Genomic DNA, 25,594 nt, shown 5'->3' with positions numbered 1-25,594 from the left:
GTTTTCCTGCGACAAACCCACTGTACGAGGGTGGCTGGTTCAGGCAAGTTTTCCACAGAAGTAATCCCTGTCTGAGACAACCAGACCTAGTCTGGAGTCTGGCTCTTTAGTCTAGAATCTGTTTCTCATGGTGAGATCTCTCTGCGCAGCTCCTAAGCCCCTAAACCACCAGCTAACCTCAGCCTTGTCAGTTAGAGGTGTCTGAATACTCTGCAACCTCGAAGGGAACAGGGGTGCAGTTTTCCATCCGTTCTTTCCAGAAACACTAGAAATTTGCCCATTCCCATTCTAGCACCTTTTGAGCTCCTTTTTCTAAGGGATTTGGGCAGAACATCTTCAGGGGTGGGGGAAAAATAAAAAGGAAACCTGTAATACCTCTGCGCCATAACAATGGACGCCCATTTGTCTTACGCCACGTAATTAAAAATTGTTCTTTCCACAGCTAATTGACGTCTCCACTTGTAAAAGCTGAAGGGATTGGCAGTTTTTGAAATGCATATTCTTTCATTAGAAGACTTAAATTTCTGCCTCACCAGTCATCCCTCTCCACTATTATTTTTCTTCTTATTATTATCATTTCAGAATTGAGGAGCTAAAAAATCCCTTGAGAAGACAACCTGAGAGAAAGAGGCAAATCTGATTCTTTTAAAATCCTGCACTCAAGTGAATTACCATGCTAGCTTTAGTCTGAATATACAAGAAGATACCTTAGCTTTCGAATGAGGTTTTCTCATATAATATACTGAACTTTAGGTCCATTTCAGATGACCACAATTCTCATTTTTTTTCTCAATTAAAATTTTCTTAGTAATTTGTGCCTTTAAAAAAGTCTCAGGAAATTCTCATTTCTCATAGTTCACATGAAAACCGGTTAACCACCTCTTTTCTACCTGTGGCTTTAATAAAAAGGGAGAAAAAGCCTCGTTGTTACAGTGTGATCACTGTTAGTTTGACATCCCCATCAAAGAAAACAGCTCTCCAAGCAAGGCTGTCCTTAAAGCCGGAGACAGACTTGTCAGTAACTCAGAGCCAGAAAAACTAGATTTCCAGAACTGTGATCAGACTGTCAGGGCCATGCTGCTTCCATGGGAATCAAGCCGAGCCCACCTGTCTGAATTTTTCCCAGACATAGCTAAGAACTCTAAAGATGAGCCCTGAATGAAAGACATCAAACAATTGCATCACTGTTTCCCTTGAGGGATTTGGTCCTAAGAAACCTCTCTTAAATTAGCTCTAATTAAATGCTGTGAATCTGCTGTTCCACCATTCAGAAAATGGATTGCCTCATTGTGTTTTTTGTTTTTTGTTTTTGTTTTTTTCATGGTACTAACAGAGTGGGAGACTGGAGATTCTTTAAAAGAAGATTAAAAGCATGGCAGGGACCTAAAAAAAAAAAAGAGTTAAAAAAAAAGAAAAAATGACAAGGCTATTCTGGATCCCCCATGGATAAATGGATGGTGGCCCTAGATAATCATTCAGTATGTGTGGGCAGAATCTGTTGATGGGATCGCTCAGGTGGTACGCTATCTGTATTGATTATGGAGTGATATGTATTGATTATTAAGACGACTACCAGTGCCTTTCACAGCACAGTGGCTGACTGTGTATACAGACAAGAGCAAGTTATTTTGTATAGACTATTCCTTAGGATGTGTGTGTGGTGGGGAGGCGGGGTGGGGGGCTCACCAGACACTCTGCTTTAAGTCGTCCTGACAAAATAGAGTTATTTTAAGATTAACCATAAAGTGTTTCTGCACAAAGGAAATGTTTTGTGGAAGGAACTCATGACATCATACAAGCATGTTTCTTTAATTGGAAACTGGATACACTCTACTAAACATTTTATTGGAGAATTTATTTCACACTTTATGAAGGATCCTGAGAGAAATGCTTTCTGATTAGCTGTGATTGTCCATATATGAAAAATGAGTAAAGGGATAAGAATAAATACATAATAAGTAGGGCAGGCTTCCAATCCTTTATTCATTTTATGCCATTTCCAGCAGTACCATTTCTCCCAAAGATAGTTCATATTAGGCTGGACATCTAACACCAAACCTAGTCAGTTTGATGTCCTGTTATCTTTTATTATTATTTTAACTTTTAATACAAGTTGGGTGTAAGTAGAAAGCTGAAGATGCCGTATAATCCTGCAAGTAGTTTCATTTGAACAGAGGGAAAAATGAGGCCCAAGACCTGTGCCATTTTTAAGTTCGTAGATAGCACTCTTGACTCACTCACAGACAAGTGGTTTTTGTTTGGTTCTAGTTTTTGTTCTTGTTACGGGTAGATCCTGCACAGTCTATACCAGTATAGTCCCCACATAAGCAGCATCGACCTCACCTGGAAACGCGTGAGAAACGCAAATTCTCAGGTCAATCCCAAACCCACTAGATCAGAAAGTCTGCTGTGGGGGCCTAGTAATCTCTGTTTAACAAACCCTCCAAGGTGATTCTGAAGCCCGCTAAGGTTTGAGAACCACTGAAGCACGCTGTTGAATTCCCTCCTCTCCCTGCTTGGCATCCCCAAGCCCACTCTGCAGAGGGTACAGTCAGGACCCAGCACAAAGTACAGTTCAGTGCCTTTAACTAAACCTGCGGGCTTTGTAGTTTCATAAGCACAGAGCTCCAAACAGTTGAGCTAAGTGGCCGTACATAAAGGAAATGTGTGAGTTTCCCCCCACTCTTCGTTTTTTTGGCTATTTAAAGGTCTCATTTCAAGTTCTGAAGTGTCTTAATAGTTTTTGGGCTTGAAGCAAGTAATTTAACTCCTCTCACCTTTGTGGTCTCTTATAAGCACACGCTCTCGATGGAGTTGTGTTGAGTAGGAAATGGGACCAGGCTAAGACTACCACAAACAGCGCCTTTATGGGAATTAGAAACAGGTGCTCTTCCTGGGGGTCCAATTATTGGAAAGCAGCATTTGTGAGGGCTAACACTGTATGCTGTCCTAGATTTGGCCAGGGGAGCCTGGGCTGGATTTCTGCCCTGCCTTCTGCCTCCTCATCTGGACACCTTTGTCCGGGGTGCAGGTATGTGCAGAGTTCATGAATGAGACAATGGGTGTAAGTTAGCTGGCATATAACCATCACTTTTCATACATTGTATTACATGCATGACACATATTACACATAAACATACTTTCCTCAGACGTCACTGTCACTGTTCGTGGAGTGTACGTGGTCATCATTGGGTTATCAGTAAAGATGCGTACCTGCCTAGTAAAAGTTTAAAAAGAATCATCATATTTCTCAATGCTGTGATGCATGGACCAAATTAAGAGAGTAATTGAAAGCATTTCATTTTATCTTTAATGCAGGGTAGATGTATCTTCTCTGGACCATTAAAAAACAAGATCTGGAAAGAGAACTGGTTCCACATTTGCTTATTCAAATACCATCGACGACTTTTCCACAGACTGCTGAAATAATTTAAATAGGGGACTGACATTCCAGAGTAATAAGTAATACTTAGATATACATGAAATATGGAGAAGATATTTCCTGACATGATATCATCTAGGTGCTAAAGATTGGTTTCAAGTCCTTTTTAAGGGCAAAGATCAACAGGGAGGAAAGCCTGGACTCCTGGAAAAAGAGGATGAAGAGGGAGGGAGACACAAGAAGGGGAAGAGTGAAATGTTTGGCTTCTTCACAAGTTCACTTAGGGTCGACCCTTCCTGGAGTTTTCCATTTAAGAACTTGAGTGTCATCGCCTTAGGAAAGACCTACAACCCACTGTCATATTTGGTTGTCTTAGATTTTGATACTCACTTTTAGCACAGCTCGTTTCTACTTATTATCAGGTCCCTGGTGTAAGAAGCTAGGCTCCTGCCTCACACTCATCATTACATATTAAATTGGCACGGTGAAAATGATGGAACAAAGCATGGGTGTACAAGCAACAAATTCTTGAAAGGCTACACTAAATCCTTGTGCATCTATACAATACTAGGTTACAGTACTGCTACTATAATTAAATGCTATATGAGGAAGCGTAACAGGATATGTGGCCAAAGTAAAATGATAACCTAAATAGGATCGTTAAAATGTTAACACAGGAAATAAAATTGGAAATCACTATTAGAACACTGCTCATGTTACAAGATGTCAGAATCATGCATAATGCAAGAATGGAACTGCTTACAGAGACTTTACATAAGAGAATTTAAACTTGCTTCTGTGGACATGAGGCACTGCTCTTTGAAGCATGGGCTCTGATGAGATTCTGCCTGGCTGTAACGACATTCCAAGGGAATGTTCCGTTTCCATCGGATGCATATTTATTTACAGGGTGCTGAATGAAGGGGCATTCATACTACGCGGCAGACTGCACCTCCACCGTATTTGTCATTAATCACCTTTCCTTTGGCAGCTTCCCCATTGCTTTATTATTGATCTGTTTTTTGAACCCTCTGTGTGAATAAACCTATGATCACAAAATTACCCATTGATCAATGTCAGCAAAGAAATTCCTGCAAACACAACCTTTAACTCTTTTCTCCCTGAACCCTCATTCCATTTCACCTCTTGGGCGAAGGCCTGAAGAAACAGATGATCCTGGTATTATTCCCTGAAGGTCAACAAATCCAGACTTTGCTAGGTTTACAAGGCTGAGCATAAAGCCTGTCTTCGAGAGAACACTCTTCCTCTGCTGCTGAGATTTTAAGACAGAAGGCCTTTCTTGCACACTCTAACATTCCCCTCTACTCTGTGTTGAAGACTGTTGATCACATACTGGTTTTTGTTGTCACATACTGAGAAAGCACCTTCTTTGAGTACTTGTGCCAAATACAAACGTATTTACCCACATACTAACCTCTCTAATTTGGACATAATTAGAGAAAGGGCTATTTAATTAGTGAAAAGTCTTAAATTATAGATGGCTGATTACTTTTGAGTACATAAAGTAATAGCAGGAAATGACTAACAAAGTGTTGCCAAGTACAGGACCTGCCAGGCCTGTTTTAATGAGTAGCTAAAGATCACTGAAATTAGCACATTAATTGTATGCATGTAAATTGCTTCTGCTAAGTGCATTAAAATGTTGTTCTCTTTGTAATCATGGTGAAATTATTTATTTGGTTAGTACACCCTTTCCACAATTATTCATGAAAGACAAAAACGCGAACTTCAACAGAGTCCCTGCCTATATCAGAACACCAGCAATTACATGCCTCCACATTTTACCGAGCATACCAACGACTCATGACCCATTTTTTAAAAACCCCAAATGTGCATCTGATGAAACCCATCTTCAGGTTCATTGCCTTGTTTTGTGTCTTTCTTTCAGAGTCCCGTGGAGGACAGGTAAGATCTCCGGCTCCAGACGCAAACTCCCTGAGTGGGAGTCCCTGCCCTGCCCTGTCATCGCTGTGTGACTTCGGGCACAGTGCTGCAGCGTTCTGAGCCTTAGTTTCTCATCTGCCTCCAGGATTGTGGTGGGGATTAAATGGATAAAATGATGTTTTGAAAAGTTTTCTCAAACTTCCCTGATGACAAAAATCACCCGGGGCACTTGTAAAACCAGCAGTTCCCAGGCTCTTCCTCTGAGGTCTCTGCGGCTCCTGATTCAAGGGGAGCCACCAACCACCCCCAGAGATTCTTATCAGCTAGGAAACATCAGTTGGCAAGCACCTGGTTCATAGGAGCTTCTCCTCGCTCACATGCCGTGCACTTTGCATCAGTGAGCCAAGAGAAACAAAGGAAACGTAAACTGAAGATACAGAGACCAAAAAGTTATCAGAGCATCCTCCACAGCTTTTGTTTTTCTCAGTACCTCCCAGTGCAGCAGAGCTCACTGTCTTAGAGGGAGAGCAGTTTGCTCCACAGTTGAACAATTCCATCAGTTCAAAAGACAAATTTCTTACTGCGTCGAAATCTGTTTCTTTTTAAGTCCTGTCCATTGTTCTTGTCTGATATTTGGAGCAACATGGAACAGGTCTGCTCACCTGCGCCTTTCACAGCCTTTTTAAACATTGAAAGAACTCTCTTATCTCCTTTTGATTGTCCTGTACCAAGTTCCATTATTGGTCACAGAACATGGTTTCTCTAGTTTTCACAATCTTGGGCACAACCCTGTGGAGCCAACGGGAGACTACCAGTTTTCCTCTTACAATATGTTTTGTGAAAGCGTTGGATAGGATGCTATAAATTTCTGAACAGAACAGAATCTAGAAACCATATTTCTATAAAAGATGCTCAAAATAGATGATCTGAAAAGAATGGTGCATGTAACTTAAAAGAAAATTTTGACTTCCACTTCTTTGATTTCCTATCTGACCTTGGATGAGTCATTTAACATTTCCAGGTTCTGAATGACCTGATCTCTGAAACCAGCATGGCAATATTCCTCTGCCTATTCACTCACCTCATAGGGTTTTTTAGAGGATGAAATACAATAGAAAATGCTTTGAGTGATTATGAGCTTTTATGCCAAAATCAACATAGCTATGACACTGTGTTCAAAATAAGTTAGTTGATGGGGCGCCTTGGTGGCACAGCGGTTAAGCGTCTGCCTTCGGCTCAGGGCATGATCCCGGTGTTATGGGATCGAGCCCCACGTCAGGCTCTTCCACTATGAGCCTGCTTTTCCTCTCCCACTCCCCCTGCTTGTGTTCCCTCTCTCACTGGCTGTCTCTATCTCTGTCGAATAAATAAATAAAATCTTTAAATACAAAAAAACAACAAAATAAGTTAGTTGAAAAGTAAGATATATTTTAAATTAAAAGAAAATGATTTGTCACCTGTAAACTCCATATAAAATGAAAGGTATTCGATTTTTAAAGATTTTTTTCTCTTGCTCTTATAGAAAGTATATCACACATTGGTTCATATCAAGTTCATGTCAATTCAATAAAATCCTTGAATTTTTTTTTTTAACATAGTTTGTGGCCAAGCCAGGTTATCTCGAGTTTGCAAACTGTAATTCTGAACTTTATTTAAAAAAAAATGCTTTTCTTGCTTTCAGGATATGGGTCAATAGCCAAGAGACTAGACGGAAGTGTGAAATCTTAAAGAACTACCTGTTAGGTCTGAAGAGAGAATTGGACACCACCTTCCCTTCTCTTGAGTTTGCTGGAATTCTCTTCAGAGAGGTAGGTGTGGTTTGAAGAGTGCCCTGTTCCTCAATTCATTTAAGAGATTTTATTGTCAGTACTTTCTTCCCTTTTTTTCTTTTTTCTTCAGTGCAATCTCAATGTCAGGTTTAGAGTAAATGAGAAGTAGGTCTCTCACAGAAGATTGGGGCTTAGATTAATGGGAGAATAAGCTCATTATAAGCATGAAGACACTGATGTTTTCAAGTAATAATAATAGAAAGGCATGTTTTTTGGTCTAATGGTGAGAATAAAAAATAGGATACAAAATTATATCCATATAGCATGATCAGAGGTATGTAAAATGTGTGTGTGTATACCTATGTGCATCGAAAAATAAAGAACACTGGAAGGAAGTAAACCAAAATATCAAAAGTGGTTATCGCTAGTCAGTGAGAATGCAGGTGTTCTCTTCTCTTCGTACTTGCCTGTATTTTCCAAATTTCCTATTATAAGCATGTATTGCTTTTATAATCAGAAACAAGTTAGCAAGCAAGTGAAAGAAAGAACTTTGCTTCTAGGTGAAAAGTTGATGTTTGTATTAGAAACAGAATTTCATGGATGCATTTTTTTTTTCTGGTGCCAACTCCAGAAGATGGGAAAAGGACCTTCTTTTATTCTTCTGCCCATTTAATCTGACATGTAGGATCCTCTTTAATGATAGATTTCAATGAGGAAAAGGCACCTGGGGCAACAATCAAGGGAGATTGCATTACACTGTGACAAAATCTTTAGAAATGCTTTTCTGTCTGGGCCAGCAAACAGACTGCAACAGGTGTAAGTCCTTTTTCTTTTTTAAAGTCATTTTTGAGCAGACTTCTTACACACTGAGATACACACTGATTATTAAAAACAAAACAAAACAAAAACAAAAGGAAAAAAACCTCAGAAAAACCCAACCAAAATAACAACAACAAAACAACAAAAAATCCATCAAAACCCTCTGGCCTATTTTCGAATAGTACTGGATTCTCACTTCACATTAATTTTCTGGTCTTTTATCTAAACTTAGGAAGTCAGGTCAGCAGCACCTGATCATTAGAATGAAAGCTCCATTAAAGTAGGAACGATGTGTGTTTGTTTTTAATCCATCTCTGTGTCCTCAGCATCTGGCCTAAGGCCTGACCCTTGGTACTTGCCAGCCCAGCGGGGTAGAAGCAAGCCCTCGCACCAGCTGACCAGGAGCTCTCTTCCCTTCTCCCTGGGGTGGTTGGTGCTTGGATCAAGGACAGAGAAACCCAGAGAGACGTGGGTAGAAGGGGACTGAGGAGAATCTGCCATTATAGGAGCAAACTGGGGAGGCACAGATAGAGGAGGGCTGGGGAATCGCCTGGCCTCTCCTCCACATGGACCCGTGGAAACTCTGTACTTCGGACAATGAATAGCAAGGACCATGGTTTAAGCTCTTTGGCTTGTTGCTGTGTTTTGGAAAGGTATGGGGTGGAACACGGATAGCTATAAAGTCACTCAGAAATGTTTGAGAAAGGGTTGGGATAGGGCCGGGGCTGACAAGGTGACAAGTATGTGTTGGTAGGTCCCCACATCCACAAGAAATAGAGACGGAGACTCTGGCGTAACTGTAACTCGCCAGAACCGTTGAGTGAAGCAAAGAGGGGCCAGGTCTTGGGGACAAGGAGCTCAGTGTGACTTCAGATAGACTCCCCTATTACTGAGCGTAAACTCGAACCATCTGACAGAGGTTGGGAATGGCCTGTGGGTTTGAGGCGTAGGGAAGGACAGATGGGAGTCAGGCAGCTAAAGCTTTTGAGCCGTGTGGCCTGGGGAGACTGTGGGGTGTGGGGTGGGTGCTAAGCAGCCTTGGCTGGCTAACCTGAAATAGTGAAGCAAAGATCCTTTGAAGGGAAGCAAGAAAGGCAGCTTGGTAAGCACCACATACCTGCAATTTGCTGACACGCGTAGAACTCCTGTTCCAAAATTCCTCTCCGTGTAGTAAAGCTGCCGAGATTCTTATGTCTTCAATTACTGGCTGGAATGTATGAGGATCCAAATGACTCACTACGAAACAGCTGAGTTCATAAAGCTGAAGTTTTAGAGGAAAACCACTTTTGTCCCCTGGGAGTGACAGGGGAGCAAGAGTTCCTAATTGAGGTGCAGCATAATACACACTACCTTTAATAGGCTTTAGGGTGTCAGCACCTTCTTCTAAAGTAGTGACTCAAATGATGGGATTTCAAGCACTGTGAGAAACTTGAGAAAATATGAATAGAGGCTTCCGACCTTCTCATGCCTGGGCCGTCTGGACAGCTCCAAATTAAGGCTAGATGTGTTTTCCAAGGGATGCCTTACCATACCTGGAGCGATTCAGACACAACACTGCTAAATCAAATTCATTCAGGGTTCCATTCTGTGCATCAGGAATCCTTCGGAGCTCAAGTCACCAAATGGCCGATTTGCTAGTCAAGTCAATTCTGGGCTAGTCAAGCTGATCCTTGAAATCCAAGTCCTCTGGCCTTGACCGTTGCCCTCCCTGGGGCCTGTTGTAAATCTGTTGACCTCCTTTTAGTTGGTCCTACCTCCCATCTCTAGATCAACTCTACCAAAGCATTGCTTCCATTGTGTTTTTCTACTGTGCAATAAACTTTGATGGCTTCCCATGGAGCCCTGGGTCTGAAGACGTGCTTCTTGAACCAGCAACATTAGCATTACTTGGAAAGTTGTGAGAAATGTAAATTTGGGGCCCTCGTCCAGACCTGCTGAATTGGAAACTCTGGTGGTTGGGCCCACTGATCTGTTTGAACAAAACCTGATGCATGCTGCGCTTTTGAGAACCACTGCCGCAGAGCTCTGCAACCTGGTGTTCAAAGCACTCTCTCCTCTGTGATCTTATAACAGCGGCCTCTTGTATTTGGCACTTCCTGTTCCTGCCTTGTATTTGGGGTTTTTTTTTTTTTTTTCTTTGCGTAATCTGGTCTCACCTTCAGAAACGTAAACTCCTTGAGGTCCTGGTCTGCGTTTTCTGGACTTACTAACTTGTAAAATTATAAAGCTGGGAGAATCTGGAAAAACACTATCCAATCTCCTCATTTTGCAGACCTTTGAACACTACCGCGTGCATAGTGGACATTCAATTAACAATCGCTGAATGAAATAACATGCCCACAGGGGCCACGGAGGTGAATTAGGACTGCTGAGACTTCAGTGTCATCGCCTTAATTTAGACTGTGCCTTCTGGCACCCTCTAGGGGCTTGTGAATGCCTGGGGAAAGCCTTGGATGCCTTTGCCAGTTTTTCCCTCATGGTCCCCTTGTATGGGCTTTGGAATTTGCTCACTGAATACGAGGCAGCACAGTGTTCTGAGATACAAATGGCAGAGCAGTTGAATTAAGAAAATAAAAACAAAACCAAAATTGATGTTGTTTTTCTTATTGCTGCTTTGAGACTCAGCATGAAATATGAATCTGTCATATACAAGGAATAATATCTTGCCTGAGTATCTAAGGCATAAATAAAAATTAATTGCAACACACAGCTGTTAATTATCCGGCTTTGGAGCATTCCAGGAGCAGTTGCTCATGAATACCTATTCAGCTAGAGACTCTGCGCTTATTGGGACACGCTGACATTGACTATGAAGTTGTTGATCAGTTGCATCTGCGTAGTCTAGAGGTCCAGGTTGCCAGTGGTCATTATGCTGGTAAGGGATAGGCTGCTGCAGCAGAAATGGGGTATGTTAGGCTTAGGAAAGTACTTTCTCCATCTCATGAATGTTCACACCCTAAAACAGAGATCCTTGACTTCCAAGGATGGCTTTGTGGTGATTCTTCTGAATGCATTGGGCCATGGACGTGGCAGACTTTTGTGTGTGTGTCACCGTACCAAATTAATATGATTGACTGTATTTCCCAGACTACATTATATCCCCATGACTTAATGATTTTCAAGCTGGAAGTTTGTACTTGATCCCCTTCATCTATTTTGCCACTCCCAACCCCAACCCCATCCCTCTGGCAACTACCAATCTGCTCTCTGTATCAGTGAGTCTGGGTTTTGCTTTGTTTTGTTTGTTTTACTTTTTGGATTCCACATTAAATGAAATTATGCTGTATTTGTCTTTCTCCGACTTATTTAGCATACTACTGTCAAGGTCCATCCATGTTGTCGCAAATGGTGAGATTTCATTCTTTATGGCTGAGTGATGTTCCATTATATATATACACCACATTTTCTTTATCCATTCATCGTTGATGGACACGTAGGTTGTTTCCATATCTTGGCTATCATAAATAATGCTGCAGTAACCATAGGGGTGCACATATCTTTTTAAATTCAGGTTTTTATTTTCTTCAGGTAGATACCCAGTAGTGAAATTGCTGGGCCAATTGGTACTTCCATTTTTAAGTTTTTGAGGAAGCTTCATACTCTTTTCCATAGTGGCTGCACTAATTTACATTCCCACTGACAGTACAGGAGGATTCCCCTTTCTCCACATCCTTGCCAACATTTGTTATTTCTTGTCTTTTTGATACTAGCTATTCTGACAGGTGTGAGGTGATATTTCATTGTGATTGTGATTTGCATTTCCCTGATGATGAGTGGCCTGTTTTTTTTTTTTTTAACTATAGGTCAAGTTCATTAAAACAAACTCACATGGACTTTCCTGATTATTTTTGTGGTTGTTGTGCTGGGATTTGGGTTAAATAAGAGTGCTGCTACTTGTTTGGGAAGTTTCAAGGTAATTATAGTGATTGTAATTTTGGAACTGCTGGCTTGGTTTTCTTGACCTTGTTATTGTCAAGTCCTTCCTGTTCTCCAGTTTCTGCTGCACCCCTCCCCCACCCCCATCATCATGATCATCATGACCACAGCTTGTTCACTGAGCCTTCTAGGCTTTCTGTGACGAGACCTGAGACCTGAGATAAAAGGCATTGAAGGAACTCTAATGCCACACTTGTTGCTCCTTGGCATTGACTTAGTTAAGCTTCTAATCTGCCTTTGCCTTATGCCATATTTCTAGACTCATGTATTTCTCTTGTTCTTTGGGTTCGGTATTGACCTTGCACCATAGCTCTTGTACTCAGTTCCTGTCTCAGGAATTTGCCAGGTTTCCACAGGTCTTTGAAGAACCTCACACTTGCCATTCGCCCTCTCTCCTGGCCATCAGGGTGCAGCCCCTGCACCATAGGCTGACCGAGGCTCTGCTGTCACAGATCAGGCTGCCCAATGCTGTCTACCTGCATCTTGGGGCACTTTTTTTAAAAAAATCTTTTTTAAAAATTTAATTTAATTTTTTATTATGTTATGTTAGTCACCATACAGTACTTCATTAGTTTTTGATGTAGTGTTCCATTATTCCTTATTTGAGTATAACACCCAGTGCTCATTGCCCTCCTTAATACGCATCACCAGGCTAACCCATCCCCCTACCTCCTTCCCCTCTGAAACCCTCAGTTTGTTTCCCAGAGTCTGTAGTCTCTCATGGTTCATCTCCCCCTCTGATTCCTGCCCTCCTTCATTTTTCCCTTCCTTCTCCCAGTGCCCTCCATGTTATTCCTTATGTTCCACATATAAGTGAAACCATATGATAATTGTATTTCTCTGCTTGACTTATTTCACTTAGCGTAATCCCCTCCAGTTCCATCCATGTTGATGCAAATAGTGGGTATTCATCCTTTCTGAAGGCTGAGTAATATTCCATTATATATATGAACCACATCCATTCATCTTTATCCATTCATCTGTTGAAGGGCATCTCGGTTCCTTCCACAGTTTGGCTATTGTGGACATTGCTGCTATGAATATTGGGGTGCATGTGCCCCTTCTTTTAACTACCTCTATATCTTTGGGGTAAATACCCTGTAGTGCAATTGTTGGGTCATAGGGTAGCTCTATTTTTAACTTTTTGGGGAACCTCTGTACTGTTTTCCAAAGTGGCTGTACCAACTTGCATTCCCACCAACAGTGTAAGAGGGATCCCCTTTCTCTACATCCTCTCCAACATTTGCTGTTTCCTGCCTTCTTAATTTTTGCCATTCTAACTGGTGTAAGGTGGTATCTCAGTGTGGTTTTGATTTGAATTTCCCTGATGGCTAATTATGTTGAACATTTTTTCATGAGTAACACCAAGAAAATAGAAACAATTACTAGAAATTATTATCAGCAACTCTATACCAGTAAATTAAGCAACCTGGAAGAAATGGATGCCTTCCTGGAAAACTATAAACTACCAGGACTGAAACAGGAAGAAACTGACAATCTGAATAGACCAATAACCGTAACAACATTGAAGCAGTTTACAAAAACTTCTCAAAAAAAAAGAGTCGAGGGTCTGCTGGATTCCCAAGGGAATTCTACCAAACATTTAAAGAAGAAATAATACCTATTCTCTTGAAGCTGTTTCAAAAGATAGAAACAGAAGGAAAACTTCCAAACTTGTTCTATGAGGCCAGCATTACCTTGATCCCGAAAACAGGCAATGACCCCATCAAAAAGGAGAATTACAAACCACTATCCCTGATGCATAGGGATGCCAAAATTCTCAACAAGATCCTAGCCAATAGGATCCAACAGTACATGAAAAGGATTATCCGTCACGACCAGGTGGGATTTATTCCTGGGATGCAAGTGTGGTTCAACATTCACAAATCAATCAATGCGATAGAACAGATTAACAAAAGACAAGAACCTATGATCCTCTCAATTGATGCATAAAAAGCATTTGACAAAATGCAGCATCCTTTCCTGATTAAAACTCTTCAGAGTGTAGGGATGGAGGGAACATTCCTCAATTTCATAAAAACCATCTATGAAAAGCCCACAGCGAATATAATTCTCAATGGGGAAAAGCTGAGAGCTTTTCCCTTAAGATCAGGAAGATGACAACGTTGCCCACTCTCGCCACTGTTGTTCAACATAGTGCTAGAAGTCCTAACATCAGCAATCAGACAACAAAAAGAAATAAAAGGTATTCAAATTGACAAAGAAGAAGTCAAACTCTCTCTCTTAACAGATGACATGATACTTTATTGGAAAATCCAAAAGACTTCACCCCCAAATTACTATAACTCATACAGCAATTCAGTAATGTGGCAGGATATAAAATCAATGCACAGAAATCTGTTGCTTTTCTATACACTAATGATGTAACTGTAGAAAGAGAAATTAGGGAATCGATTCCATTTACAATAGCACCAAAAACCGTAAGGTACTTAGGAATAAACCTAACCAAAAGGTAAAGGATCTCTACTCTAAAACTACAGAACATTTATGAAAGATACTGAAGAAGACATAAAAAGATGGAAAAACATTCCATGCTCATGGATTGGAATAATAAACATTGTTAAAATGTCTATGCTACCCAGAGCAATCTATACTTTCAACACCATCCCGATCAAAGTACCAATGCATTTTTCAAAGAGCTGGGGCACTTTTTGCTACTGAATTCCTTGGCATCACACGGGGCTTTCATATTGAGTGAACTTCTGCTCTTTCATGTTTGCCTCCTGATGCCAGCTTCCTAGCTGCATTATCAGCTCTTATGTACTGCCATATTTTTAAGCTACTTTGTTCTGCCTGCCAGACTGGACATTCTCCCAACACCTGCAGCTGGGCCATCTTCCCTGATGGAGGTCTAGTTTCAGGTCCCAGCGTCTTCCATTATGACCTGCCCAGACCTGGTTTAACAAATTCAGCAAATGTAAGATATGTCCTTCAAAATGTTTATATTTCGAATACTGTAGTTTAATCCTTTTTACGTTAATTAGGTTATGTTACATTTAAAGAATTATTCCCACATTTTTTTAGTACTCTATGTGGATTGTGAAAATGGTTGCCTTTTCCCATTTGCAGGTCTTTTAAATAAAATGCAGATGAACTTTGCTTTTAATGGAAATTCTGAGCAAAATTCTTTGGAGAAGAACTTTATATTTAAGAGTGCTATAATCTGGGGCACCAGGGTGGCACAGTGGTTAAGCGTCTGCCTTTGGCTCAGGGCATGATCCCGGTGTTATGGAATTGAGCCCCACATTGGGCTCCTCCACTATGAGCCTGCTTCTTCCTCTCCCACTCCCCCTGCTTGTGTTCCCTCTCTCGCTGGCTGTCTCTATCTCTGTCGAATAAATAAATAAAATCTTTAAAAAAAAAAGAGTGCTATAATCTGGTAAAATTGTTCCTGTTTCTGTCCTAATGTCTAAGGCAGGAACTCTGGGCCTAATTATTGTGTTTATTATCCTCAGTCTTTTTTTTTTAATTAAAATCTTTTTCTGTTTTATTTATTTATTTATTTATTTATTTTATTTTTATTATATTATGTTAGTCACCATACAGTACATCCCCGGTTTTTGATATAAAGTTCGATGATTCATTAGTTGCGTATAGCACCCACTGCACCATGCAATATGTGCCCTCCTTACTACCCATCACCAGCCTATCCCATTCCCCCACGCCCCTCCCCTCTGAAGCCCTCAGTTTGTTTCTCAGAGTCCATAGTCTCTCATGCTTCATTCCCCCTTCTGACTACCCCCCCTTTCTTTATCCCTTTCTTTCCCTANNTCCTAGTTCTTATGTTCCATAGATGAGAGAAATCATATGATAATTGTCTTTCTCTGCTTGACTTATTTCACTTAGCATTATCTCCTCCAGTGCCGTCCATGTTGCAGCAAATGTTGAGAATTCGTTCTTTCTGATAGCTGAGTAATATTCCATTGTATATATGGACCACAGCTTCTTAATCCAGTCATCTGTTGAAGGGCATCTCGGCTCCTTCCACGATTTAGCTATTGTGGACAATGCTGCTATGAACATTGGGGTGCATATGGCCCTTCTCTTCACTACGTCTGTATCTTTGGGGTAAACCCCCAGTAGTGCAATGGCTGGGTCATAGGGTAGCTCAATTTTTAACTTTTTAAAGGACCTCCACACTGTCTTCCAGAGTGGCTGTACCAACTTGCATTCCCACCAACAATGTAGGAGAGATCCCCTTTCTCCACATCCTCTCCAACAATTGTTGTTTCTTGCCTTGTCAATTTTTGCCATTCTAACTGGCGTAAGGTGGTATCTTAGTGAGGTTTTGATTTGAATTTCCCTGATGGCTAATTATTTTGAACATTTTTTCATGTGTCTGTTAGCCATTTGTATGTCATCATTGAAAAAGTGTCTGTTCATATCTTCTGCCCATTTTATGATTTGTTTATTTGTTTCTCACATATTGAGTTTGAGAAGTTCTTTGTAGATCTTGGATACCAGCCTTTTATCTGTAGTATCATTTGCAAATATATTCTCCCATTCCGTGGGCTGCCTCTTAGTTTTTTTGACTGTTTCCTTGGCTGTACAGAAGCTTTTTATCTTGATGAAGTCCCACAAGTTCATTTTATCTTTTGTTTCTCTTGCCTTTTGAGATGTGTCATGAAAAAGGTTGCTTTGGCCGATGTCATAGAGGTTGCTGCCTATGTTCTCCTCTAGTCTTAATCTAGACATCAGGACCTGAAGAATGGGCAAAAGCAAAGAAATCTGTGTGTGCATAAGTGTGCATGTGTTGTATCACAAGAGTGAATGGCAAGTCAGGTAAATAAGGACAGGGGAAAGCAGCTTTGTCCATTGGACAAGTGTTAAGGGATCCCTGTTAATGTAATAGTTATTGATGATGTGAACACTTACTATGGTGTATCAGGCAGTGTGCTAAGTACTTGGATTACCTCAGTGAAGCCCTCTTAAGCAGGTACTGATTTTTTTTTTTTTTTTAGAGAGAGAGAGGGAGAGATAGAGGTGAGGGGGCAGAGGGAGAGAGAGAGAATCTTAAGTGTGGGCATGGAGCCTGATGCGGGGTTCAATCTCATGACCCTGGGATCATGACCTGAACTAAAATCAAGAGTCAGATGCTTAACTGACAAAGCCACCCAGGCTTCCCAAGTAGGTACTAATTCTGTTTCCACTTCACTTGAAAGAAAACTGAAGTTTTTAACTTACCTGAATCCACACAGGAGATAATTGCTAGATTAGAGAGTTGAACCCCAGCAGTGTTAACTCCAAATTAGTGTCACCGATTATACTGTTTTCCTGTTCTTCACTATGATGTTTCCACATTATTCTTATAGGACCAGAGAATAGAGAATATAGGCAGAAAATAATTAACATGTGTTAGTTAAAATTTTCAAAGGATTTTTACATTAATCCTCAAAAAAAGATAAGGTAAGTGGTACTGTTGTCTCCATTTAAGAGGGCAAAAGAAAGACTCTGAAACAGTGACTGTCTATTATCACAAGTAGCTGTGGTTTCTTCATTTGGCTCTTGTTTACTATTCCATTGTGGGAATCTACCACCTTATCCTGATAGTGGACCTTTGGATTTTTTTCCAGGCTTTTTGTAGTATATAGCATCTCTATAAACATACATGTTTCTAATGCACATTTTGCGTGACTTTTTCTCAGGTGTATATAAGAGTATATATGATAAATATGACATTTAAGACATTATATATATATATATATATATATATATATATATATATATATATATANATAAAGGCCATGCATGGAGCAATGATGAGAGTGTGTCATGAACCAGTAATTTTGATTAAACTAATTCTGTGAACCTGGGATAAAAAAAATTTTCAGTAAACCTGAAGTCTCACCTATTCCCCCCCAAAATAATCACCATCTTGATGACTTGTCTAGGGCAATAGAGTGGTGGAGCTGGGGCTAACTCTAAGTTCTATGGTTACAGACAGTTCTTAGTCCTGTCCCGCTTCTATACATGAACATTATTCTCACCATTCCACTTGGGTGGCCTGAGAACTACAAACTTCATAGGTTCTGAGGAGAGATTATACACCACTGAGTTGCCAGTCTGTTTTTGCAGAAGAGATTTGGTTTTGAGAAGTTACTCAAGAGTGTTTATATTGCTTCACCCATGGGCCTGTGTGCTGTTAAGCTTGAAATGAAAAGAATGGCTTCGTGGTTTACTTTTATGAGGGAACCAAAGCCGTAGAGTTATGATCCATTGCGTATAACATAGAAGGATAACAATTTAAAGTCCAATAACTCTTGCCATTTATCTTCACCAAAGGATCTCAAGGAGTTTTATGAGAAATTATAGACTAAAAATTTGGAAGAGTTACGTGCAATTTATGGTTAAAAAAGGAAGTACTAAAGTTTTCTGGAATGTTCCAAGTCTGTCATTAGAGAAGGTATGAAGAGAGCCCAGGATCACTGACTCTTTGGCAAGGAACCCTGGCAGGAATAGATGTGACCAAACGATTCAGTGATTCTGAATGGCTTCAGCTTGCTTTGAGTGGCAATATTCCTTTTTCAGGGGCCTTGCTCATTGAAGGAAGACATAGAGGAGCCAGCGTGCATTCATTGCCCAGAACCTTTAATAAACGGTGATATTGTGGCAGTCATATTAATACAGCTTTTGTAATATGCTCTCTGATTAGTGCTTCTCCCACTTTAATTGGAATTTTAAGCACCATAATGATGTGAGCCCGCTGAAGTTTTTAAACAGTACAGATATAAATGGTTATCCTAAATTACATTTAGACAAAACTCTACTTGAACTATTTAGGCTAATAAATAAAGACATCAAATTAATATAGGCTATTTTAAGACCAAAAAATGTAATACTATAAAACTTTGGTGATCTGTACACTTTCTGTTGGTCAGTCATAGGATTTTTAATTGAATTATTACAGAAAATTCAGCACAGAATATTATCAGATTTAACCACCCATTGAGTGTGTTATTGTTTTATTAGGCTAAATCAAATGTTACCACAGCTCTTTTCTGCACTGACTTTCAGCCCAGAGGGGTAAAGTTTTAAAGGGAGATGATGAAATTTTAGAAAAGCGCAAGAACTTCATAAAGGGATAATAGTCACATATTTTCTTTAGAAAAATGAAATTATTTCATGGCTACTTTATATGTGCATTCCTAGGCTTTTAATAATTAGAGAGTGTCCATGACATTCAAATTCTGAAGCTTGTAACTGGTCTGAAGTTGAGACTGAAGGAGAGTTGTCAGGGGACAGAGGTGCTCCTGGAGGAAAAACCCGTGGGCAAGTCCAGTGGCAATAGTATCCACATGTCAAGTGTACTGCCTTCTTGCCATATCATCCCAACAGCTCAAGAGGTGTGTGGGATGGCAGCAGGCTGGAGGAGTCAACCCAGCAGATAATCATTTCAGAGCCTGTACCTCTTCGCCAGGTCATACATGGTTAGGAATGCCCCCCACCCAATCTGTTCTGAGTCTGTGTGTCTCCTCTTTCAACCTGAGATGATCTAATTCAGTGGTTCTCAAAGTGTAGTCTCCAGACCAGCAGCACTGCCCAGGAACTTGTTCGAAATGTTTATTTTAATGCGCTCATCCAGAGCTACTGAAGCAGAAACATGAGGGGTGGGCCCCAGCAATCTGTGTTTTAAAGGCCCTCCATGTAATTCTCACACCTGCTAACATTAGAAAACAGTTGATTTAAATTTCATTGACCAAGTGTATGTTTTTGTTTAATCAAAGAGCACCTTTCCCAATGTCTGATTCATAGTAGGCTCTCAATAAATGTTACCCTGAAAATGAAAATATACTTAATTTGTCATGCAACATTCTGCAATGTTTATGATCATATTTTGGTCTCTTTGTTACTGTATACTCAGGAATGAGTACTTGCCCTCACAGATTATTCATTTTCTTTCCCTTTGAGACTAGCTCTTCGGCTTTTCATTTAATATGAAAGGTCGTCTTCAAAGAAAATTGTTGTCTGATGCTTCAGTTATTTAATTCTCCAGAGAGTCACTGAGAAGCAGAGTTCATGCCAATCATTTCTTTCCCATTTTTAAAGAGGGATAGTCACTTCACTGTCAACGATGATTAGTGAGATTTTTCTCTCGTCTCTTCTGCAGGACGAGCCAGAAGTTCAGTGGCCAAGAGTTTGTTGTTTTAGGACTTCTCAGTTGGCTTTGAGTCTGCTTAGGCAGCGGATTCATCCAAGGGCTTTAATACTCTCAGCTTTGCTTCAAGTCATATGTGAAAATGGGGGAAAATCTTATCAGAAGGAAAGCTGAAGTGCAACAGGTTTATGGAGACAGATGGACTCAGAGTGTAACATGTGAATTCACTTGTATTACACACCTAATAATTTCTGATGTGTGAAATCCAGGGGAATCATGGGCTCCAGAATCAGTGAGATTGATGCAGTATAAAACTCTTTCACCTCTGGTCAGGCAAATGACTTCTGTGGGTTGAACAACATCTTTGCATATGAACACATCTAGCCCCAGGGACAGGTTCCCCAGGTGGGGGCACTCAAAGAAAGAATCAAGGCCTGGAGTTGGGTGCATGTCCTGCAGGAATGAGAATCTGATTGTGGGTGAAAACTTGCAATGCAGGCCTCACTGAGAGTTTGGGGGGGCTCCCACATGGAGCATGGTGGGGAAGTAGAGATGGGTAAGGGGTGCTGAGAGTCGACCAGCAAGACAGAGAAGTGTGGTCCAGGCTGGAGGAAAGCATGCCTGCAGGGAGCCAGGGATCTGACTGGGACCTCCTTCACTAGCTTTCCTTTTAATTCTCAAGGGGAAATGGGTGGAAGGAAGCTCCTAGGATAGAATTGTGCTGGGTAGTGCTGACCACTGCCTGAGCAGCTCGTTCTTTCCTAAGTGAAACTTGCCACTCACAACACAGGCTTTGAATTGGTAGCTGGATTTATGGCTCTGAGTCCTGGCCATAGCTTCTCAGTTTTGTCCCCCAAACTTCAGCGTGTTTGTTCATTCAGAGAGAGAGGGGTGAATGGGCCTCTACAGCTCAGGCCCTGGAGGCAGACCAGACAACTGCATTTTGAAGTCCATAAACCCTGACCACCTCCCAGGTGCTAGGCACCACAGAGACACTGGGAATCAAGTGAGAAGCAAGAGTTCCTGCCTAGTCTAGTGAAGGATGTAGATATCTAAATGGCTTAAATTCAATGGGATAATTTTTGTAGGTATAGAATGTTACATAAATTGAATCTGGTTTGTTTGTTGTTTTCTGCTTGAGGAAGTCAGCTAAGCCTTCTAAGAAGAGGTAATACTTAGAGCTAGGCCAGGTACTGAAGAGGGAAAAGGCATTGTAGACAAAAGAAAGAGTGTTTAAGAAAGCATGGTGCCATCAGGAAGTGGCAAGTGGTCTGTCTTCCCCAAGGGCATACGCTGTCTGAGGGTGAGTGGTAGACTTGAGGTGGAACTGGAGACATGGAGTCAGATCACAAAGGACCAGTATCTTGTTGGGGGGCCTAGGGAGCTAGCAGAGAGTGACAGGTCAGATTTGTTTTTGAAAGATCATTCTAGCCGCTTTGTGGAGAGTGGGGTGGAGGGAATAGAGCCTTGTCAAAATACAGTTGAGGCATGATGCGGGCCTGGCTCAGGTCCATTGCCAAGGCGGTGAAGAGGCCAGGTTGACTTTTAGAGGCTTAAATTTGCCCAGCTGACTTCTCTTTTAGAGTCCTCACCCACCTCTTTGGGGGCTGCTTCTGTCGTTGCTGCCTGCGTAGTTGTTTCTGCTAGATTAAACCTGAGCCTGCATTCTCTCTTTTATCCCACGGAGCTTTCTTCTCTCAAAGATTGTACCAAACTCTCCTAAGAGTGTGGAATTGAAGCTAATTACAAAGAATTCCATGTTAACTTACTAGTAAGTAAATTCTGTACTTGGATACCATTTGTGTGTGTGTGTGATGAGCAGTTTGATTTTGTACTTGATGTGTACTTTAAGTAGCTTACATCAAATGCTTGAATTCATTCATGAAACTTTTTGACATTTACTATGTGAAGGCACTATTAGTTTCACTGAGGGGGAACTGAAAAAATACTAGTCTTCCTCTTGCAGAATGTGCCAACTCTGGTTTCTTTTTACAGCCACAAAACCAAGGAACTTTCTAATAGCATTTGGTTCATTCATCCATTTATTTACTCATCCATCTATTAATCCATCAGTCAGCAAATATTTATTAATTGTCTACTTTGTGAAGGCAGAGTAATGACATGAGGAACACATTAGGGGTGGAAATAAAAATAGAACAGAGAGTTCTGGATGGACCTCAGAGTTCTCAGAGAGCCCAGAATATAAAATAACCTGAAGACTTTGGGTACTTAATCTTTAATAGTAGGGTTACTTTCATTATTAAAGAGCATCTTGGGTTAGGAAGTGAGGTTTTAGCTTCTTAGATAACCTATCCTATCTGTGCCTCCATGCTCCTCTGGTAATTTCTTGAAACTTTTGGTTACTGGGCTGTGCACTGCCGAACTGTATTCACTAGGCCATGGTAATTTTAAGAAACAAATAAGGGAAGTATTTTCCATTACCTATCTGTAGGGTTTTTTGCTCAGTAAAAAAAAGACCAAATAATATGCTTTCCTAGGCAGGTGTGATAGAAAATATTCAGTCTACTCCACCCCCTTCCCAGTTGGTGGGTCTGTTTGAATGTTGGCCAGTGTCAGAATTCATCTACTAGTTGTTTGTGTAAATGACTAATGGTCCTCAAAAACCATCCAAGAGGTACAACATACCCAGACATATTTTGATCTCTTCCTCCTTTAAAGCCCCTCTTAATTGAAAAAGCTCTTTCTCATTTTACACTTTTCTACTCCTTTGTAAAAAGAGCTCTTGCTGGGAATCAGGTGACTTGATTTCTAATCCTAGCTAACCTGCCAACTAGTTGTATGACTTTAGGTCAGGGGTTGGCACACGATGGCCTACTGCCAAATCTGATCTGCCACCTGTTTTTGTAAATAAAGTTTTATTGGAACACAGCCATGAGTATTTGTTTATTTCTTCTGTTGTGCTACAACATAGAGAAGAATATTAGAGACAGGACCATATGGCCACAGAGCCTGAAATGTTTACTATCTGGCCCTTTACAGAAAAATTTGTCAACCCCTGCTTTAGGCAGGCCATTATCTTATTTGAGCCTTAGCTTCCCCATCTGTAAACTTGGGGAATTAGATTAGGTTGTCCTCAGGGCCTGTGTCCTTTTTAACATTCTGTTGCTAACTCTTCCACAACGCAGCCTCATATCCATCAATGTACACTGGGATATAAACCTATTTGTCTTTCTGTTCACTTCTTCAGTTTATAAAGCACTAATGCTGGCAAGCCACTGTAGAAAATGAAGAACTCTAAGAGTCTCTGCCCTTGAGAAGCTTATACTCTTGTTAGAAGACAGAGTTACAAGGTTTTGAAGTTAAATTAGAATAGAAGGCAATAAAAGCTAACATACCAAAATGAGTGATAATGACTAAATGAGTTCAGAGAGAGAACATTATGGGCTGAGATGATTAGGGAAAACCTATAGGGGAAAGTGGCATGTTTTTAAGAATAGTTGTCCCCATGGCCCCATAAAATTTTGGATCTAGTGTCCTTCTAAAGCAGTCATTTTCAAGTTTTTAGAGTGCAGATTTTTGAGTGTAGGTTACTGGGAAAACATACAAACGCCTGCAAACTAGCTTTACAGGTTCTGATTGTAGGTCTGGGGGACATCCCAGAAACCTGCTTTTTCAAAGAGCACCCCTGGTCATTCTGATATACATGGTGAATTTTCTTACTTTTAAAAATATTGCTTTGGAAATTTGGTTAAGTTGCTAAATACTGTCTCTGCTGAGGAATGCATGTGACGTTCGGCAGAGTCTTGTTAAACTGTACATTTTGTGTGAGTAGGAGGAACTCCACTATCCATGAACCAATTACTTCATTGACTTTCTCTCTTCTTTTAGGAAATCTGTGATCTCCAAAGCCAAGAAGAACAAACTGAGGACTATTTCTGAAGACCATTTAATTCCTTAGATAAGTCCGGAAGGGAAATCTACAATCAGTATAGGGCTGTGTCTATGATAGCTGAGGATAAATTATTGGGAAGGGTCAGGGTACCAACTGTTTCCTTTTGCATTTGACTCTTGGTCCTTTTGTTGTGAGCTTTTTTGTGTGCAAAGCTGGCTGGGGTCAGCCTAGTGGGTCAGAAAAAAACCCTCAATGAAAGAGGTTGGAAATCTCCAATCTTTATCCCAAAACATGTCACTGATGACTTGAACGTATCACCAGATACTCAAGATACAGAGGAGAGCTTCCACCTATGGGAGAATGACCCTCTGAAGAGAAATTTGGAATCATCATCAGAACCATTAAAGGGGACATCTGAGAGTCAAATGGGTGACATTCCACAAGACCCTGTCATTCCTCCAGTCCAGGGGAGAAAGTTAGATCCACTTCCAAAAGAGCATAGACATCTTAGGAAGGCCATAAGGACAAAGAGAATGAGGAAGAGGAAGAGGAAGAGGAAGGAGAAAGTGGAGACCTACTGCCCCCCGATTCTTCCAACACCTTTGGCACCGCCACAAAGTGAAGAAGATGAGGTGGTAGATACGAAGCTGACTGTACTCAGTGTTCAGGAAGATGATCCTGAACTTCCCAATGAGGTAAGGATGAGGCATGGGGTGTCAAAAGTCTGGGCTTGCCACATTTGCCTAAGAAAAATAATGACAACTCTTCCCCTGGAGTGGGAGGAGGTGGGGATGGAGAGCTTGAGGAACAAACTGGGATCCTTGGGCCCAGATAAAGCATGAGCTGGCTCAGAGGGTGATGCCCTTTCTGTGTATGTATGTTGGCTTTGAGGGCTTTAACTTCTTTCTTCTACCTGCAGGACAGATTGCAGAGTCAGCAGGGTGAGAGTGCCTGTGTGATGCATCAGGAGTGTCAGATCCAGCCCTGTGAGCTCCCAGCATCCCCAGAGCCCGGGCCTTCTTCTCCAGTGACATCCTTGGCATCACCACCACTCTGCTTTGGTCGCTTCTTAAGCTGTGTCTGCCAGACCTTCTCAAGGTCTAGGAAGCGGAAGCCCCCCAGAAGACAGGGCACTGAGCTGGCTGAGGCAGGAGATGATGCTAAGGCTCTAAGACCTGGCCTCCTGAGGGATCTGGGCAAAAACAGAGTGCAGCCTCATGAGGGCCTGTAGCAAGCTGATGTCAGTAGACGCTCTCTCTGTGTTTTGTTTTATAGTTTTCTCCATATCGTTGTTCTTGTTGGTTGAGTTCTTGTTTATCAAAAAGAGAGCTGCTCTTATGCTGAGATCCTTAAGCCTAAAGAAGCGGTAAAAGCAAACTAACTTTGAAACTTTTAACACTTTACCCCAGTGGTGGGATAGCTTCCTATACTTCCTCCTATCAGGCTGAAGTAGCATTCACTCCGGAGCAGTGGTCCCCAAAATTCATGCGGCTGTCACTCATGTCTTCAGTTAGCTCAAGTCTCACTACTTTCTCCAAGGGTGGAAGACATACCATCCCATCATTTTGAGTCATGTCTCCACATGTCAGCTACCAAGTGGAGAGGTCTCATGTCCAGCTCCTCTCCTTGTCTTTCACCTTTGGCTAGAGATTCCTTTGGAATTCTTCATCTTTAGTGCTTTGCTGAAATTCGGCCACTTTCTACTTGATTTAGATATGCCTCAGGGGGTGCTGGTGGCTACTTTTCTTGGATAGGGTTACACGACTACCTCCCCATCTCTAAACTTTGTTTGGTTTTCTTTTTGTCACTTGTTA

At 41.1% G+C, this 25,594-nt stretch overlaps 1 protein-coding gene across 1 annotated transcript; it reads left to right on the top strand.

Annotated features, from left to right (window-relative positions):
• The first annotated feature begins 390 nt into the window (after positions 1-390).
• Positions 391-25,105, top strand: LOC117804045. The gene is made up of 5 exons (XM_034669498.1): positions 391-416; positions 6,969-7,095; positions 14,633-14,749; positions 23,993-24,475; positions 24,700-25,105. The coding sequence occupies exons 1-5, from the start codon at positions 391-393 to the stop codon at positions 25,009-25,011; spliced, it is 1,065 nt and encodes a 354-aa protein (XP_034525389.1). The 3' UTR covers positions 25,012-25,105.
• Positions 25,106-25,594: the final 489 nt, after the last annotated feature.

This window comes from Ailuropoda melanoleuca, chromosome 1 (genome assembly GCF_002007445.2).
Source record: "Ailuropoda melanoleuca isolate Jingjing chromosome 1, ASM200744v2, whole genome shotgun sequence".
Taxonomy (NCBI): domain Eukaryota; kingdom Metazoa; phylum Chordata; class Mammalia; order Carnivora; family Ursidae; genus Ailuropoda; species Ailuropoda melanoleuca.
Note: the sequence above shows the minus strand (reverse complement) of the source record. Positions and strands in the feature narration are given on the sequence as shown.